Genomic DNA, 16,673 nt, shown 5'->3' on the forward strand with positions numbered 1-16,673 from the left:
GTGTAGTTTCATCCGCTACTGTAGACGCTGACGCTGACTGTACTCTTGTCTAACTGCTAAGTCTAACTGCTCGCATGGCAGTTCACGCATGCGTGGTAACAGTATCACGATGACGCGCAAATAACATGTAACGTAACTTACCAACAGTGAACAATTGTTTGAGCATTTAGCAGTAGTATTTTAAGCAATCATATAGTCAGGATCTGTTGGAAAACTGATGTTGTGGACGCGGGTTCGAATCCTGGGTTATTCCTAACCCCTACAGTAGAGTCTCGAAACTATGCTACTTTTTTGGCGAAAGCAGTCTAATCCAAACAAGACCTAGGTTTAGGTTACATTTTCGTTTTTTAGGGTTCCGTACCCAAAGGGTAAAAACGGGAACCTATTACTAAGACTCCGCTGTCTGTCTGTCTGTCCGTCTGTCATCAGACTGTATCTCACGAACCGTGATAGCTAGACAGTTGAAATTTTCACAGATGATATATTTCTGTTGCCGCTATAACAACAAATACTAAAAACAGAATAAAATAAATATTTAATTGGGGCTCCCATACAACAAACGTGATTTTTTTGCCGTTTTTTTGCGTAATGGTACGGAACTCTTCGTGCGCGAGCCCGACTCGCACTTGGCCGGTTTTGTTTTTTTAGGATACTATCGGATCGGTAAAATGTTCTGATGATTACTAATCCTGAAAATCACAGGAATGTTTGAGAATATTGTTAACTTTTCGAGTAATTCATGTTGTCCACATATGGTCGCTTATACTATAGTTATCGTACGTAGATAATGGTCGAACGTACAAAGCATTAAAACCAACCAAACCTAACATAATATCATGTATCTTAGAATATATTGCATGTCGCGAACCCTACATTTACCTAAATAACATGATTTTATTTAATACGTTGATTAGGGTATCGTCCCGGGGCTACGTACTCCCTATTTCCAAAACGAATTTACTTGTCTGTTTACTCATCTCTAGTGTAAGTCGATCTCTACATCTATAACAACCATACTTAATCGAAGGTCATGTTTATAGTGGTTTGCGTATAGTAAAATAGTGAGTGACTTTTTTGAATAAGAAAACCCTTCTGCTCCCGCGCAGCCTGCGGCATATTCACACGATTTGAGAATGCAGAGACGTTATCGCTTGTCCCGCTCACTGTTTGAGATTGAGAACCAGCATAAACTATACGTGATCGGGTAACATGTTTTTACTGGTTACTTTCGTAAGCAATGTGGATAAAGGCCCATCGGAAATGGGGGAATTACGAAACTTTCAATTGATTTTTTCGTTCAAAAATTAGTTACTTTTTGAGATGAGAGGATCACCTAAATGAGCGTTGGTTCTGAAAATGTTGGCTTAGGGTTGTTTTTTATACCTAAATACTTACTAATTATCTGGGCGATAACTGTCGAATCTTCCTTTTTCTATTGTGGTAAAGCCACAATGTAAAGTGTATAATTATATCTCAAACTTCTTATAGGTAGGTATTACGTATCTAAAAGCTAAAAGTACAAGTGTGTGGGTAGAGAAAATAATATCGAATGTTGTTATTTTTGACGTACAGCTCGTAAGTACACACAAGCAAAGTTTCCTCGAAGGCACAATATTAATATACTTTAAGTAACATAAATTTTACCACAAACTTATTGAAAAGCATAAGATGACAAAGACCATATGCCGTTTACCTCGGTTTATAACCCGCAGGCCGCACATGATCGTCTTTTTGGCTCAACCAGTTCTCAGGACAGCCAAAGCTTAGTGTTCCAAGAACTATAAACACTGCGTTTGAGTGTTTCTGGAAATCGTAAAGCGTACGTATGACAAAACGGTGGACATTATGCAACCGCCCTTAGCATTTGTATTCACGACTTAGAAGGTAGGAGGAAATGACTTAATGCATTACATATTTTGTGCACTCATACTTATGGTGGCGCTACCCGCGCTACCGATCTGTTACCTTTTGGTTCATTTTAATCGCCTTCAAAAAAAAGGAGGTTTGTTCGTGATTATCTCGCGTTTGGCTGAATCGATTTTGATGTGGTTTTCAGAAAAGTGTTTGTTACATTCTGGAGAAAGTTTTTTTACCAATGAGTTTGGTTGCCTGTTTGCTGGCCACTGATAGAAGATTATTGTAAACTGTCATGTCAATCGAATATACCAACTAATTTTAATCATATATAAAACAATTATTTTAGATGTATAAATAATGTATTACGCATACATATATTTTCAAGATAATATTTACTTTGCTACTTCTGCCGAGCTTTTATTTTCCAATATTCATTAATAAGATAATAAGCCGTTCCATAACTTCCATATAAGAGAAAATCACTCATGAAAGTTTTAACGAGCATACACCAACCACTGTTCTGAAGGATATTCGGTACGTTGGTTAGGTACCTGCTTTTGAAATATAATTATATTTTCACATCACCAATTCGAAAAAGGGGTTAATCTTCCCTGCTAGGAGGGATCAAAATTTAAAAAAAATTGCACATTATTGTTTTAGTTTAAATAATATTTTTAAACATCATAATTAACTCATAGGTGATGTGAAAAGCAGTATGTGTCACATGATAGCAAAATTATTTCCATCTTGGGCGTAACACACTTGAATCCCTCACTACGCTCAGGATTCTACTTTAGAATCCCTCGTTACTCTCGGGATTATATTATAGAATCTTTCGCTTCATTTAGGATTCAATGTACGCCCTCGCCGTAAATATGTCATTTTGCTCCCTTGTAACACAATCTACTATAGATTTCATTATTCAAAGTATGTGTAATATTCCGTTTTGCTACCAAGGCCCAAAGCTTTATGTAGCCTTTTCTTTAAGGTTGCTTGCAGTTTACTCCGCGTGCCTTTTTAACATACTTGTTTTTTGTGATTAAAATACATAAACTTACGTAGTAACACTTTTTGCCAATTTTTCCATAAAATAATTTATAATAACAATAACTATTAAATTACAAATTTTAAAAACCCCTTAACGCATTTTGGCAAAAAAAAAATTTACATCAAAAACACCTTACAAAATTTTGGAAAAGAGCTGATACTCTTCAAAGTGCTGGATCGATTTTACCAAACATACCTAGCTAAGAACCACGGTCAGGAAACTTGTTTACACGTAAAAAGACCTAGTCGACTGGGCCATCCGTTTGAGAGCTACTATGCCACAGACAGACATTTTGGCGTCAAATATTATTATAACACCACTCTTTGGCATCGGTACTTAAAACCATCTGTCAAAAGCGAAGTATAGTATGCTTGTTACTTGTTACCAATTGAACACGTTCTGATTCTGATCAACGTCTAAATATGCTTTGCTGTAAACAGCCGCGTTTATCACGTTTTAATGTTAATTTTTTTGTACTCCTATCTATTTTCTTAGTGTTTCTATACATTTCAGTAGTTTATAAAATAATAGTTTATTCAAACTTACCTGTGTGCTGTCCTGGGCTCCCCTCGCTGCCTCTCTCTTCAGCTGCATTATAACTCGCTCCTTCGATTTGATTTCCTCCAGCTGTGTACAAACAACAACATTGCTCTTAGTTTTTTGATAGGCGCTATAAAGTATTCTGTATCCATTTATTTCGTAACGTAAAATAAGAAAGTACTTTACTGTCGTAGTACTAACTAAAAAATATGAAACTACATAGAGCCCTGTTCTAATAATGATAAATTTTCCCCACGAGAACCTATTGAAATTTGCAAGCCCTAAGGGGCCTATTTCACTTGTCGCGATATTCGGAGGAACATCAGGCAGGCCACTGGATATACTTAACTAAAATCCACTGTTTTCAGTTAACTCCTATTATATAAACAAATATTAATGGATAACATTACACAAATCGATCTAATTCCAAAGTATTCGTAGTCATGTTTTACCGAATATTCGGCGCTTCGGCCGAGTACGGCCGAATATTCGGTATTCGGCCAAAACCACTAGTCGTGGCATCTCTACTCTAGATGACCTTGGTAATGACACTAATATCTAACGCCTTAGGACCATTACTTTTGGACTGATTACGTGTTTTTCGTTAAAAGTTGAGCCAACAATCAATCAGCATCGGGCAATTAGTAACTGAGTCCAAAATTACCATAAATCACTGATTGTCGTTAGTATAATTATATCAGTGTGAAATTGTTAGGTACAACTACAAATTAGGCACAATACGCTAGTCAACGAAGGATTTATAAACCGTGAAAATTACACATTTGCATGTTTGTGATTTGAGAATTGAAAAATCTTTACATAAGATACAGTTCTATACAAATCAACCTAAGCAAACGTTTTGATATTTGTAAACATTGTAAATATCTTAAAAAAGATCTAGAATAATTATTAAACCCCGATCTACAATCTACAACAAATAGTTACCTAGATCCTGTAGACCTGTGACGATGAAAGAATGTTCACATGAATGGATGGTTTCGTAAATTAGGTACTTTACAATTACAATTACAGCCTATTTGCAGAATTAACATAATTAGGAAGACACTCAGTACCTATCATAATATTCATAAAGTCGAACCAAGCTATCTTTGTACAGACGTGGTAGAGACAGTGTTAAAATGCTACCAAATTGGTAGGAAAATATAACTTTTATATTAGCACTTAAACTTCAGTCTGTGTAGAGTTAGCTTACACTTACACACCTAAAATTTCAAATTGCTCACCCCCTATAACATTCTTATGTAGACATCAAAATTAGTTAACTTTACTAGAATTCGTCATTGATTAGAGTATCACTAAAAGCCAACGGTTTAACTCACAACACTTAACAGTATTAACGTTGTGTGTAACCACACGGTTTCAGTTCACCCGTGATGTTTGCTGTGGCTGGAGTGTGCCAGAGACAAAAACATTTATTGGACACTTATTGCATACGTTTTAACAAGAGAGAAAAGGATAGATACGAGAAATGGGTAAAATTGTGGGGTGGTGGCAGGACTTAAGGCACTGCTAAATGACGGAATAGTAATTGATTAAATGGAAATCGATTCGAATCATTATAATTTCTTTATATGTAGAAGAAGGCCAATCATTTTGGGACCCGAAGCACAGATTATATAATAGTTCTCCCGAAGTGAATTGATTTAGGTAGGTACTTAGTGTAGGTAATAAAAACTTTAATAAGTAAATATAGACCATTTTTGAGATACATATTTAAAAGGGGGGATTGACAAAACGAATGTCTTAAATTGTTACCGGCATTAAAAAAAAAGTAAAAAACAATAAGTACACTATTCTTCGTTTCGTTTTTTCGATTCGTTACTAGGTATACCTTTTAGCGCAACGACTTCCAACCATAATGCCATGGTAAAGAATTTCCCAATGCTGGCAGTTTGACTTGACCATACATTTGTGAAATTTTTGGCGTCTGGTTTAAAAACAAAAATATGGCAGCAGGTCAAGTTTTTTTTGGTCAGTGTTTTTCGACGTCTTCTGACCACAAGCCCTAAGAAGGTGTAGCATTACTGTATCTTTTCGCGCAGCGTGCTTCGTCGTCTGAGGGCGGCAGAGGTGTGCACTTCAGGTATCACCTCACACTTACCAGTTTGTGGCATTGCGCGCGCGCGTCCTTCCGCGCGGCGTGCTCTAGCGCCGCGTACTTCGCCGCCTGCGCGCGCAGCTCCGCCGCGCGGGCGCACTCAGCCGCTTGCGCGACCTGCAACACAAAAGCATAGGCCTTTTTCCGAATAGTGCACCACACAGTATTTCTAAAAGGTGCTAGTACTGCTAGTCTGATTGCAGTACCTACGGATGTCGCGCCGATTCCTTACTGCCAAGTTAGGAAGATAAGATAGACACGTAGCCTCTATTTTAACAGCTTACTGCACATCAGCTAATACTTAATAATTATATTTCTCAATCAAGGAAAAAGCTGTGAACATGATTTGGATCTTACTCAAAACACGATATAGATACCTCATCAATACCAAATAATGGTATAATAACTAAACGATGGTTATCTACGTTTAGTTACCTAAGTGTACCTACTCCTGATAGAACGTTTCCTATAGCTATCGGTGTTCAAAAATCTCTGCCATTATACTCAACGCTGTAATTATCCGTCCACATCAAAAGCAACTTTATTACAACTTTGATGAAGTTACACATTTTTATTTGTTGTTGGTGACACAATTTGCCTCAGCCAATATTTTCCTTGCAGCGATAATTGACATGCTGTCGAACAGCGCTGACATTCCGCTTAATGATACCATATCAACGCCCCTCATAATACAAAACTGACCTTAAAACCTGCAGTGTCAAGTGTCTTGCCCCACGCCGCAGCCGCTCTCGTAAAATGCTAACAGTTCTCGGTATAGCTTTACTGCTAAAACATTCACTATGCGTAAATCCATCCATTCTATTTCAAGAAGTTCAAGCGTACCACAGCGAAACGAGTGAAAAGGCTGATTTTGCTTTTCTAGTCGTCGATAAAATTTATAACGCTTTCTGTCAATGGTTTTTCACTATAATATTTTGCGAGTTCACTTATTTCGAGAACATGATACTGAAATACACTGAGAATTATAACGATGGATATCCGGTATTGCTCCTAGATGGTTGCCCTAACAGCAATAACAGCGAAACGAAACCCAGAATCGACAAACACGGAAAAACAGCTTATATTGTGACGTCCAACGAACTAACTGTAGAAAACAGTGATTTGGTAATATACACCCTACGTAAAACAGGAGTGTTTAAACCGAGAAGTGTAGTAATTTTTGTCATAAACGTAGAAGTGACTATGGACAGCTACTTCCACTATGCCATGAAACAGCATTTCCAACTATGTTGGAGTAAAAGAATACCCAACTCAATTCTTGTACTGTGGTCTGAATGCTTGAGGATGTACACTTACAATCCGTTTTTTGATCAAATCATAGATGTATCAAACGAAAAAAATATCGGTAGTTTGCTGTCCCGTCAATACGAAAATTTGTATGGTAGGGAGCTTCGTCTGAGCGTATTTAGAGCGCCTTACATCTATGACGACTCTGCGCAAATTGATTGCAGTTCGAGGTTAACTTCGACTATGATAAGTATCTTAAACGCTTCATGCAACGCTTTAGCACCTCGAGACGGAAAGACGGTGGGAGACCTCCTGCACAATGGAACGGCCACAGGGGTCACCCGCGACCTCATGGACGGTTACACGGATCTTGAACTGAACTCGCGAATACTTAAAGATTCCTACTACGGATATATCGACACGACCTACCCTCTGTCGCAAGATGCCCTATGTTTCCTACTAAAGAAAGCTGGTCCACAGTCAACATTTATGACAACGATGAAATTGATCTCAACGGATATGTTCTTGATGTTCATGTTTAACATATTTTTCCTGCTTTTAATAGCATTGATGGTTCTTAAAGTCGAGATCAGATGGTGGGCTCCGAAAGATATACAATCAACCGCAACGACTGTTATAGAACTAGTAAAATGCTTCATAAGACAGACAGTCGTTATCAAATTCTTGGGACCAGTGTTCAGAGCAGTCGTGCTAATCATCATCCTATATTCGCTGATAATCGACTGTGCTATCGACGTAAGTATCCCGATTTATTCACTACAGTTCACACAAAATCAGTTTACTAATTAATCTAGTTCGGTAAGAAGTCTAAAATTGAGCATCAAATGACACATTCCATAAGCCATAAGCAATAACTTCGTCCTAAAATAAGCTTATTTCCATGAAAACTAGTTAAAATAATAACAAGCTGCCACCTCTATCCCTACCTACTTACAAGATAATACTTGACATGATTTTAACGTTTTTCGCAATCCTGTGCTAAAAATCAGTGTTTAGATAACTACGTTGAAATCCCTCGTAGGTAGTACCTACCTAGCAAAGTACCTACTAGGTACTTTGCTAGATAGTACCTACTAGGTTCTTTACTTTAATATAAGTTTTCATACAAAATCTGGCAAACCGCAAATTATGTTATTACATACTCCTATATTTTATCCCTAAAATAGAATGTGTTGCTTTCAGGGAATCTTAACGTCAGCGATAACATATCCGCGATACAAGCCCGAAATAGACACGTCGGCTGCACTACTAGCGAGCAATTTAACACTTGGCATTCACAATAGACATCTACAACTCTTCAATACTAGCTTGTCCCCGGAATACAGACGACAACTCGAAGTCCAGAACAGGATCGAGGCATTTAATGATAAGAAAATAAAAGCATTTATTGATAAGCGCCAATTTCAGTACGCAGTTCTCTTAAGACAAAGCGATGCTAAATACATAAGCAGAAAAACATCTAACTTGAAAGATGGCAGACCCCTATTCCATACAATGTTAGAGTGTCCTTTACCCTGCTCGATAGTCTACGGGCTCCGCTATGGAAGCCCTTACCTGCCAGTAATAGATAAAAAACTTCACTATCTGTTCCAAGGAGGAATCCTACAGCAATGGGTCAAAACTGAGGAGTTCACGGTTAACTCTAAAATTGGCAACGCTTTATCTGGTAATAATAAAGAACGGAAGGCATTAACTTTGCACAATCTTCAAGAAGTGTTTTTTGTCCTATTCGGAGGTTACGTGATTAGTGGAATATTTTTTATAGTAGAACTCTTTCTACACAAAGCCACAAGAGTGCAGATATACTCATTGCAATAATTATTATTTATATTCTACCCCGGCACCCAAGCCAGGTTCCAAACTCTTGGTGCGTCTGGACGTTATGCTGAACATAAGATGATTCTAATTCGTTTTATTGTGTTAATCAATTATTATTATCATTAATCATTCACCTACTGTTTTTAATCATTAATCATTCAGCTTACAGGGCTTACACAACGCAATGAATGACTCGATGTATTAAGAAGTAGTTGGCTTACTATAGTTACTATTGATTAAAAGTATAAAAATAAACTATCAATTTACCTTGACTTTTTCTTGAAGACCTTTGTTAGCTGCTTTTAAAGACTGAATTTCGATGGTTAATCTTTTGCAATCCGCTAATCTGTTACCATCTTCGCACTTCTCTGTTTTCGAGGGTACTCTGATTTGCTTCTCTAGGAACTCCTCCTTCTTTCTGTGTTCAGTCTTCAAGTTTCGGATAGCTGCTTCGTGGAGGGCCTTCAGTCCTCTTATTCCGCTCCGCTCGGTGTCGAGGGACTTCTTCAAGGTTGCGTTTTCGAGCCGGAGCCTTTCGACGAGGTTCTTGAGCCTGTTGAGGAACGCCTCGTCGACGGTCCGCTTCTCAGCGGCGGGGCCGGTGCTGGAGGTCGAGGTGTCGGTGGACGCCATGTCGTGACGTCACCGTGTCGTGTCGGATGCGTCTCGAGCGTCTGCGGTTATGGCCTCGTGTTGACGGGCACTGTGACGTTCGTTGCGTGGTTCGTTTGCGTTGAGGATTCTGGAAAACAACAGAATTTTATTGTGATGGATGAGATTTATCATTCAAATTAAATCTGGGATTTTTTATAGTATTCCTACTTGGGACACCCTTTGGTTTAATCGATAACTTGAATAATAAGTTTTGCCAAAGAGGATATAATAAGATAGAGCGGTACTGTCATAGTAAATTTTGTAACCCCAGTAAATTCACTGCCATCTATCGACACACCTTAAAACTAAAAATGAAGATTTATAAAAATACGATAAAATGTATTTAAATATGGATAAATTATTTTTTTTATTTGCATTAATTATTTTTATGATTTTGATCCATGTTCTTTCACTGATATGCGTTAAAATTGTTAAATAACAAACGAAACCGACAACGCCATCTATACGACAGTAGTCCAAAGCTAGTAGCGCCCTCTGATCGAGAATCAAATTTTCTTGATTTTCGAGGCACGTTTTTTCCTTAGACTGTATCCATCTATTACGAAGTTATATCTATCTTTGGTTTTGCTTAGAGATGCGAATGAAACGAATGACAGAAAGTATCGACACATACGACACGAAAAATAAGAATAATTTATCGATAAAACCTTATTGCTAATGATACATTATGCGTGCACAGCGTGCACTTTTACATATTACTACGTTCGTTGTTACGTGCGCCTGAACTAGGAATAATCCCGTATCTCAGGCAATGATAATATACGAATTTTAAGAACAATAAAAAAGGCCTATATATTTCCTTTACATTCTGTTGACTTTTATTTTAGATTTACTTGCGACCTAACTACCTAACACGGTGACGTAACTATAGGTAATCTCTAAAACTTTTCGTAAAGCATTTATGTACTTACACAAGCATTCCGCTATGCTTTAATAGGCATTGCTCTTTGCTCATGTTATTTCAACTAAAATAGTTGCCTACTTTCCTATTGCAATAAATCATACAGCGTACGAGTAAATATTTCTACATAATACCGCATCATTGTCGGGTTCATGACGGTACGATGATACGAGTGGGTCATGGCGAGACAAATGTAGGAAGACTGTGGGTTGTTCCCGTCAGCCGTGACTCAAACTACCAATTGGTTATACCTATATGATGATTCTGATATTGTGCTTCAATTGGCTCAAGATAGCAATGAGAATTGTAATTGGAATGAACGATATTTTCATCTGATAATCAAAAAGCGGGATGCGCTACATTGGTCTTTAGTTTTTGTGTATGTAAGGCTTCTGCACAGGCGCAATAGGTGCAGCTATAGATATTAAGACGTTGTAGGTATCTACTAAATAAACCAATTCAGATTTTTAAGAAACTTTCCATAAGAATGTTACATTTGTATGATTTGTATCGCTTTTTATTTATTAATAAAGGTGTAAGTGGCCTCATTACGACCGTTAATTTGCCCTAATTGCATGTACTCTGTTATAACTATGTTTCTTGACAAATAGGTTTGTAATCCTAAAACAAACAACACTAAAGCTATCATCTCTTTGGCGTAGTTACATATGATAATACTATTACTTATTCTGTGGTTACATATTGGTTTGCTCCAACCCAAATCACCGATGGTTTGCCCCAAATATCCAAAGCGTCATAGCCGCGAATAAAAGTAGTGCTCATTTGAGCGGGGCTCAGTGACATCATTACTCAAATGACTGCTGTCACGCCCTTTCTCAATGTTTGCCATTGTACTTACTAAAATAAATAATGGCTAAATGAGCAGTTTGGTCAATATGATATGTATCTAGCTCAAATTCTAGCTTAATAACTGGTATATTTTTTGTAAAAACAGGATTTATGATATTATGATGAAAGCTTTTTGGAGGCATTTCGGCATTTCACAGGTGTTTCATGTCTTCCAGAAGTGAGTGAGAACCGATTAAGAATGACATGGTAGAAGTAAGCATGTTAGGCATACTCAAACCCCACATTTACACATTCGTGCGAGTGGCGAGGCAAATTATGAGGTGAATAGCGAGTGGTTAGAGGGTCTACCGCGAAAAACGAAAATCAAAATTTCGTTATCTGCCTCTCGCTCTATCGCACGATGGAAGAGTTTAGGGAGGCAGACAACGAAATTTCTAATTTTCGTTTTTAGCGGTAGACCCTCTGTTTCTTTCTACATTCACAGACTCGTGTTTGCTATTTGCTTCACCTCCCAATATGTGTGGTTAAGTATAAATAAACTCACTGCAGTCAAGAAGAAGTGTCAATACACGAGTGTAAAAAAGAAAATTTTAACAGTTTATGAAAACGATTGCCCTAAATACCTCATTATACTCATAGGTTATCAGCCCTTCAAAATTAGATCTCAATCCGCAACAATGTGCCGTACTAATTATAGTAGGTATTTTCGTCGCAAGTCCTCAACAGCGACAATTAAACCCGTCGTAATACCACCGTTGATAATTAGTTGACAATCCTTGAACCTTACTGCGACGAGATACGATCCACAATAGGTGTGTTGCGGTTAATGTGCAGTCGACGGCGCAAGCGCAGGAATTAGAGCGAAATTAATAAGGAAGCGCAAAGGACGCGTGCAATCGTGACAATTACAGAGGTCCACCTGCGACCTATGCGGACTAAGCTAACTTTGACGTGATAAAGAGTGGATGTGTCATAAGAAACATCATAATTCATAGAAATATGTTTTTTTTTTGCTGACATCTCCACACTTGGTCATTGCGAATCTGCGCAGAAGTAGCTTAGCCCGAGTTGGCCCAAGTCTACCCCTCGCGATGGGCTTCTATACATTTGGACCGGCGGCTCGCCCATTATCATCAATCATGAAGAAAATGAAGAAATAGAGCGGCAATTTAGGAGTCTTTATACGACCCGAAACACGTCCACTGCTGAATAGGAAGTACCTCCTCAAGAACCTCAAGAACAAACGATTTTGATATAATTTGAAATGTAGAGATCTTGAGACATACTGAAGCTATTTTTTAGGGATTTCGTATCAAAAAAGGTAAAATTATAACACGCCTCTGTTTTTTTTTTAAGTTTTAACCATAGTGGAGGAATATCCGAATAGGATAGTGGGTCAAACCAAATTGTCAGTAAATAAGAACAAAAAAAACTATACTCATCCTTTTCTTTTGGGTGCTAGTACTAGTGTAAGACAAAGATAGTATGATTATATCTGTGTATGTTTGAAACGAGACAGTCCTTTGACAAACTATAAATGAAAATGTCCTACTACGCGAAACCGCAGATATAGCTAGTATTTTAATACTATGTAATAATTTGAACAAACCATAAATTAAAAGCTATTCATGAGAAAACCGGAGTGAGAAATGTAACAATGTTAAATATATTAGCACCAGAATTATCCTAATAGATGACTAGCTGTACCTAAATATCAGTAATAAAGCGAGTTGGCATGTGTGCTCTCAATTGGTTTCATTGTAATTCAATATAGGTATCTAGTAGGCTACAGACAACACAGTGAAAATACCTACACATACTCTAAAACTTTAATATATGATTGTCAGCGTGTGACTACATATTGCTGAGGCTCTATTACGCACCACTTCGATCATTTGTTTGTCTATTTGCCTCTCTAATCTCTCTATCGCTCGAATATAGTCTCCGACCGAAACCGAACCTCTTCGGCTGAAACGTGATTTTTAAGCCGAAACCTGCCGAAACCAAAATTTCTGTTGGGTAATTCCGAAAGTAGAGTCGCCATCAGATATATCGGAGCGGCCGAGATGTTCACAGTATCTGAACACGCACTCTAACGCCTTGACAATAGAGGCGTGTTCAGATATTTATGTGCACCTTGGCCGCTTCGATATATCTGATTTCGACTGTACAGTTAGGTACTACGGCTACGGCGCGGCTGAAAGGTTCGGCAGTTTTTTGGCCGAAACAGGACTTTCAGCCGAAACATGATTTTTATTCCGAAACATGCCGAAACCGAAATCGAAACTTCGGTCGGACACTATCGAATATAAGAGTGAAAGAGACACAACGAAATTTTAATTTCCGATGTTCGCAGTAGGTATGCCCTCTGACAACTCGCCGTTGTCACTCATAATGATATTAAATTGATATGATATTTTAGAATTCTGAATTCTTCTTCAGCTTCCCGATCGGTCGTATTTATAATGATGAGTGTCTTTACGACGGGATCATGAATGGTCCCGAAATATCCGTGACGAGCATGACGATCCCAGTGCAATTTTATCTAGAAGACACCCACTGACATCGTCCTTGCAAACTCTGCCAGAATTTCTTATAAGTAATGTTGCAATATTCAGAGAAAAGAACGCGTAGAAGTTGAGATTCTGAACTGCGATTGACTAGATACCTACCTCACCTACTTTGATGCTGAAGTATTGTTAAAAACTTCGATTCTTTCCTGCATTTCTGAAGTATAAATGGAAGAGAAGAGGGTTTTAAACTTTACCGTTATGTTATGTTATTATCTTTAGCTATGATTGTTATGGGACTCTCTGCGCGCTCTACAAAGATGATTTAAATAATTCAACCCATATAAAATTATATTTAAACGGATTATCTCATCTTACATAATGTTTTCCTTCTGCAACTGAAAGCCTTATTCTATTCCATGCCTTATTCGAGTTTTTTTGTCACAACTTATGACTTATGACATGACATCGCAAGTAGCATGACGTTGCTCGCATAGCCCCCTCTAACTGTCTATGGTTTACACGTCACATAAAAAAAGCCCAATCGTATTATTGTATTATTGAAGGTATTACTAAAAAAATCCATACTAAATTGTTGCCATGTTTAAGCATTTTACGTTAAAAATGTGTCAGTTACGTAGAAGTGCCGCCCTCAATAATTTTCTTCAATTTCTTGTCGGACTATAATTTGTGGCAAGTCATACTTACTAGACTCAAGACTTACTAGTAAATAAAGTAGGATAAAAAATACGAAATATGATTACACTATTTTCTTGGCCTCATAACAAAATGGTCCAGTTTGCGATAGTTAGTGCGATTAAAGGCCGCATTTAAAATTGTGTTTTATTGAGTGTTGTGGTTAGTGAGTATTATATACTTTGGTTGTGGTCGAGCGTCGACCCCTTAGTTGTTTCTAGGCAACCAAACTAAACAAACACATTCCTGTTCCTACCTGTACCTTGTTCGTTTATGAAGGTACAGTGAAAGAGTATAAAGGTGGGGTGAACTCTTCATACTTTTACATGTAGATTTATCTTTGCGTTGCTGCGCCCTGTACATCAAAGAGTAGTATAATATATCTGTACATTTATATTAGTTGTACCAAAGAGGATATAATAAGATAGAGCGGTACTGTCATAGTAGACTTTGTAACCACAGTAAATTCACTGCCATCTGTCGACACACTTTAAAACAAAAAATGAAGATTTATAATAATATGATAAAATGTATTTAAATATGGATAAATGATTTTTTTTATTTGCTTTAATTATTTTTATGATTTTGACCCATGTTCTTTCACTGATATGCGTTAAAATTGTTAAATAACAAACGAAACCGTCAACGCCATCTATACGACAGTAGGCCAAAGCTAGTAGCGCCCTCTGATCGAGAATCAAATTTTCTTGATTTTCGAGGCACGTTGTTTCCTTAGACTGTATCCATCTATTACGGATCTATCTTTGGTTGTACGGAATCCCCAATTGATTGAGACATTAGAAGAGCCCGGTAACGATTGTAGAGCAAAAAGCAGCAAAGTTGCAGAAAAGCAAAGCAACAAACCACGAAGTGCGTTTAAAAGTCCGATCATGATTTAAAAACCAACCTCTTCGTCACCAGAACTAAAACCCCTAATATATTGAATAGAGCTTTAGTTTTGACTTTAGCTAGAGTTAACAATGTTATTAGCCTAGAGTACCTACCGTTCAGTTCACTAATGTACCTCAGGCTCAAAAAGCAACAGAAGCGCTGGCCTTCAAAGTTCCTTTAAATATTTTATGGCTGGATGCCAAAGCGGTCGATTTACGAGCGAGTCGCTGGAGCGTCGGAGCAAGGCCACGCGAAACGCTAAATGCATGTTTTTACTTTTAGGCGGACTTGTCAGTCAAACTTGTGGTTTGCATTCTCCTTCCTTATAACAGGGGCGGAATTTGGTCCGCAAATCTGCCAATCTGATGGCTCGCAAAGAGAGATCGCCAAATTTTACACAATATGGCCTCCGAAATTCCTCAAAAAGTTCCAAGTTCAAAGTTTCGATGTAACAGTTTAGGCACGTTTAGGGAATCCTGCTTTATTCCACTTTTTAGATCCTTGATCTCCATCAGCTCAATTCTCAAATCTCAATTAGCTAGCAAGACAAACCAAACCAACCTATGGGAAACCCCATAGGTTTGGAACTTGGAAGACAGCGGCTTTCTTCTTCTTCTTCCTCGCGTTATCCCGGCATTTTGCCACGGCTCATGGGAGCCTGGGGTCCGCTTGACAACTAAACTGGCTTTCGTAAAGACTAATTCCAACGCGAATTCTTGCTAGCTACGCCCTAATTACCTAAATATTGGGAAAGTCACTGAATTATTACTAATCGCATGTTTTTAGCTTTTCAGTAGGCTTGTTAAGTCAATCATTGTTGCAATGTCCTCCTCATCATAATGGTTTCTCGGTTGCATCCCAAAAGAGTGCAGAACATAGTATGCTCAGAATACCTACTAAACTTAGTAAATAGTAAGTACCCAATTCCTGCAGTAGGCCGTGTGAATCAGTCGCATCAAATTTATCAAAGCTATCTGATATATCATGCAGTATCACATGAGATCCCGCAGAAAAAGATGCATGTCAACATAAAAAAACATTAGTCAAAGTGAAATAAAACTATGAAAATGGATTATATCGCGTATATTGAATTTATAATACATCCCGACGTTTCGAACTCTTTACAGCGTTCGTGGTCAACGGGTAACGGGGTTATTAGTCAAAGTGATAAAAACCAGAAAGCTATAACATTTTGAACGCAATTACCAGAATCACCCTCGTCAACGGTATGTGGTGTCAGGCTATTTCCATCCAAAGATTATTATTCTGGCTTATTGTTTCTTATTATGGCTGGAGTTTCTTCGTATTTATTTTTACAGACACGCAATTTATTTAAAAACGTGTGACAGGGAAAATAATTAAGAAGTTAAAATAATTAAGTCACAAAAATAGAGTTAGCTCAGGAAATTATTTTATGAAATTTTGTTTCTTATACGAATCTAACTGCTAACATACGACTAAACAAATTGCCTATATGGTGTTGTAAGTATATTTGTTATTGACTTATTGATTTGATTATTGACTTTGAAAACAAACCAA

The 16,673-nt window shown here is 37.7% G+C and overlaps 2 protein-coding genes across 2 annotated transcripts in view; one reads left to right on the forward strand and one right to left on the reverse strand.

Moving 5' to 3' along the window:
* Positions 1–16,673, reverse strand: part of LOC134744533 (axoneme-associated protein mst101(2)) — a 169,676-nt gene that overhangs the window by 149,387 nt on the left and 3,616 nt on the right. The window contains exons 2-4 of the mRNA XM_063678339.1: positions 8,919–9,393; positions 5,568–5,681; positions 3,452–3,532 (exon numbers count right to left, since the gene is read on the reverse strand). Of these exons, the coding sequence (XP_063534409.1) occupies positions 3,452–3,532; positions 5,568–5,681; positions 8,919–9,284 (561 nt within the window). The 5' untranslated portion in view covers positions 9,285–9,393. The remainder of the gene's footprint in view (positions 1–3,451; positions 3,533–5,567; positions 5,682–8,918; positions 9,394–16,673) is intronic.
* Positions 6,096–8,651, forward strand: LOC134744888 (uncharacterized). The gene is made up of 2 exons (XM_063678834.1): positions 6,096–7,568; positions 8,016–8,651. Exons 1-2 carry the CDS (start codon positions 6,321–6,323, stop codon positions 8,649–8,651), a joined length of 1,884 nt encoding a protein of 627 aa, XP_063534904.1. The 5' UTR covers positions 6,096–6,320.

Source organism: Cydia strobilella, chromosome 10 (genome assembly GCF_947568885.1).
Source record: "Cydia strobilella chromosome 10, ilCydStro3.1, whole genome shotgun sequence".
Classification (NCBI taxonomy): Eukaryota; Metazoa; Arthropoda; class Insecta; order Lepidoptera; family Tortricidae; genus Cydia; species Cydia strobilella.

Coding starts and splice junctions, on each gene's coding strand:
- LOC134744888 (XM_063678834.1), top strand. CDS start 6,321: ATGCTAACAGTTCTCGGTATAGCTTTACTGCTAAAACATTCACTATGC. Junction 7,569..8,015: donor TAATCGACTGTGCTATCGAC/GTAAGTATCCCG, acceptor TGTTGCTTTCAG/GGAATCTTAACGTCAGCGAT.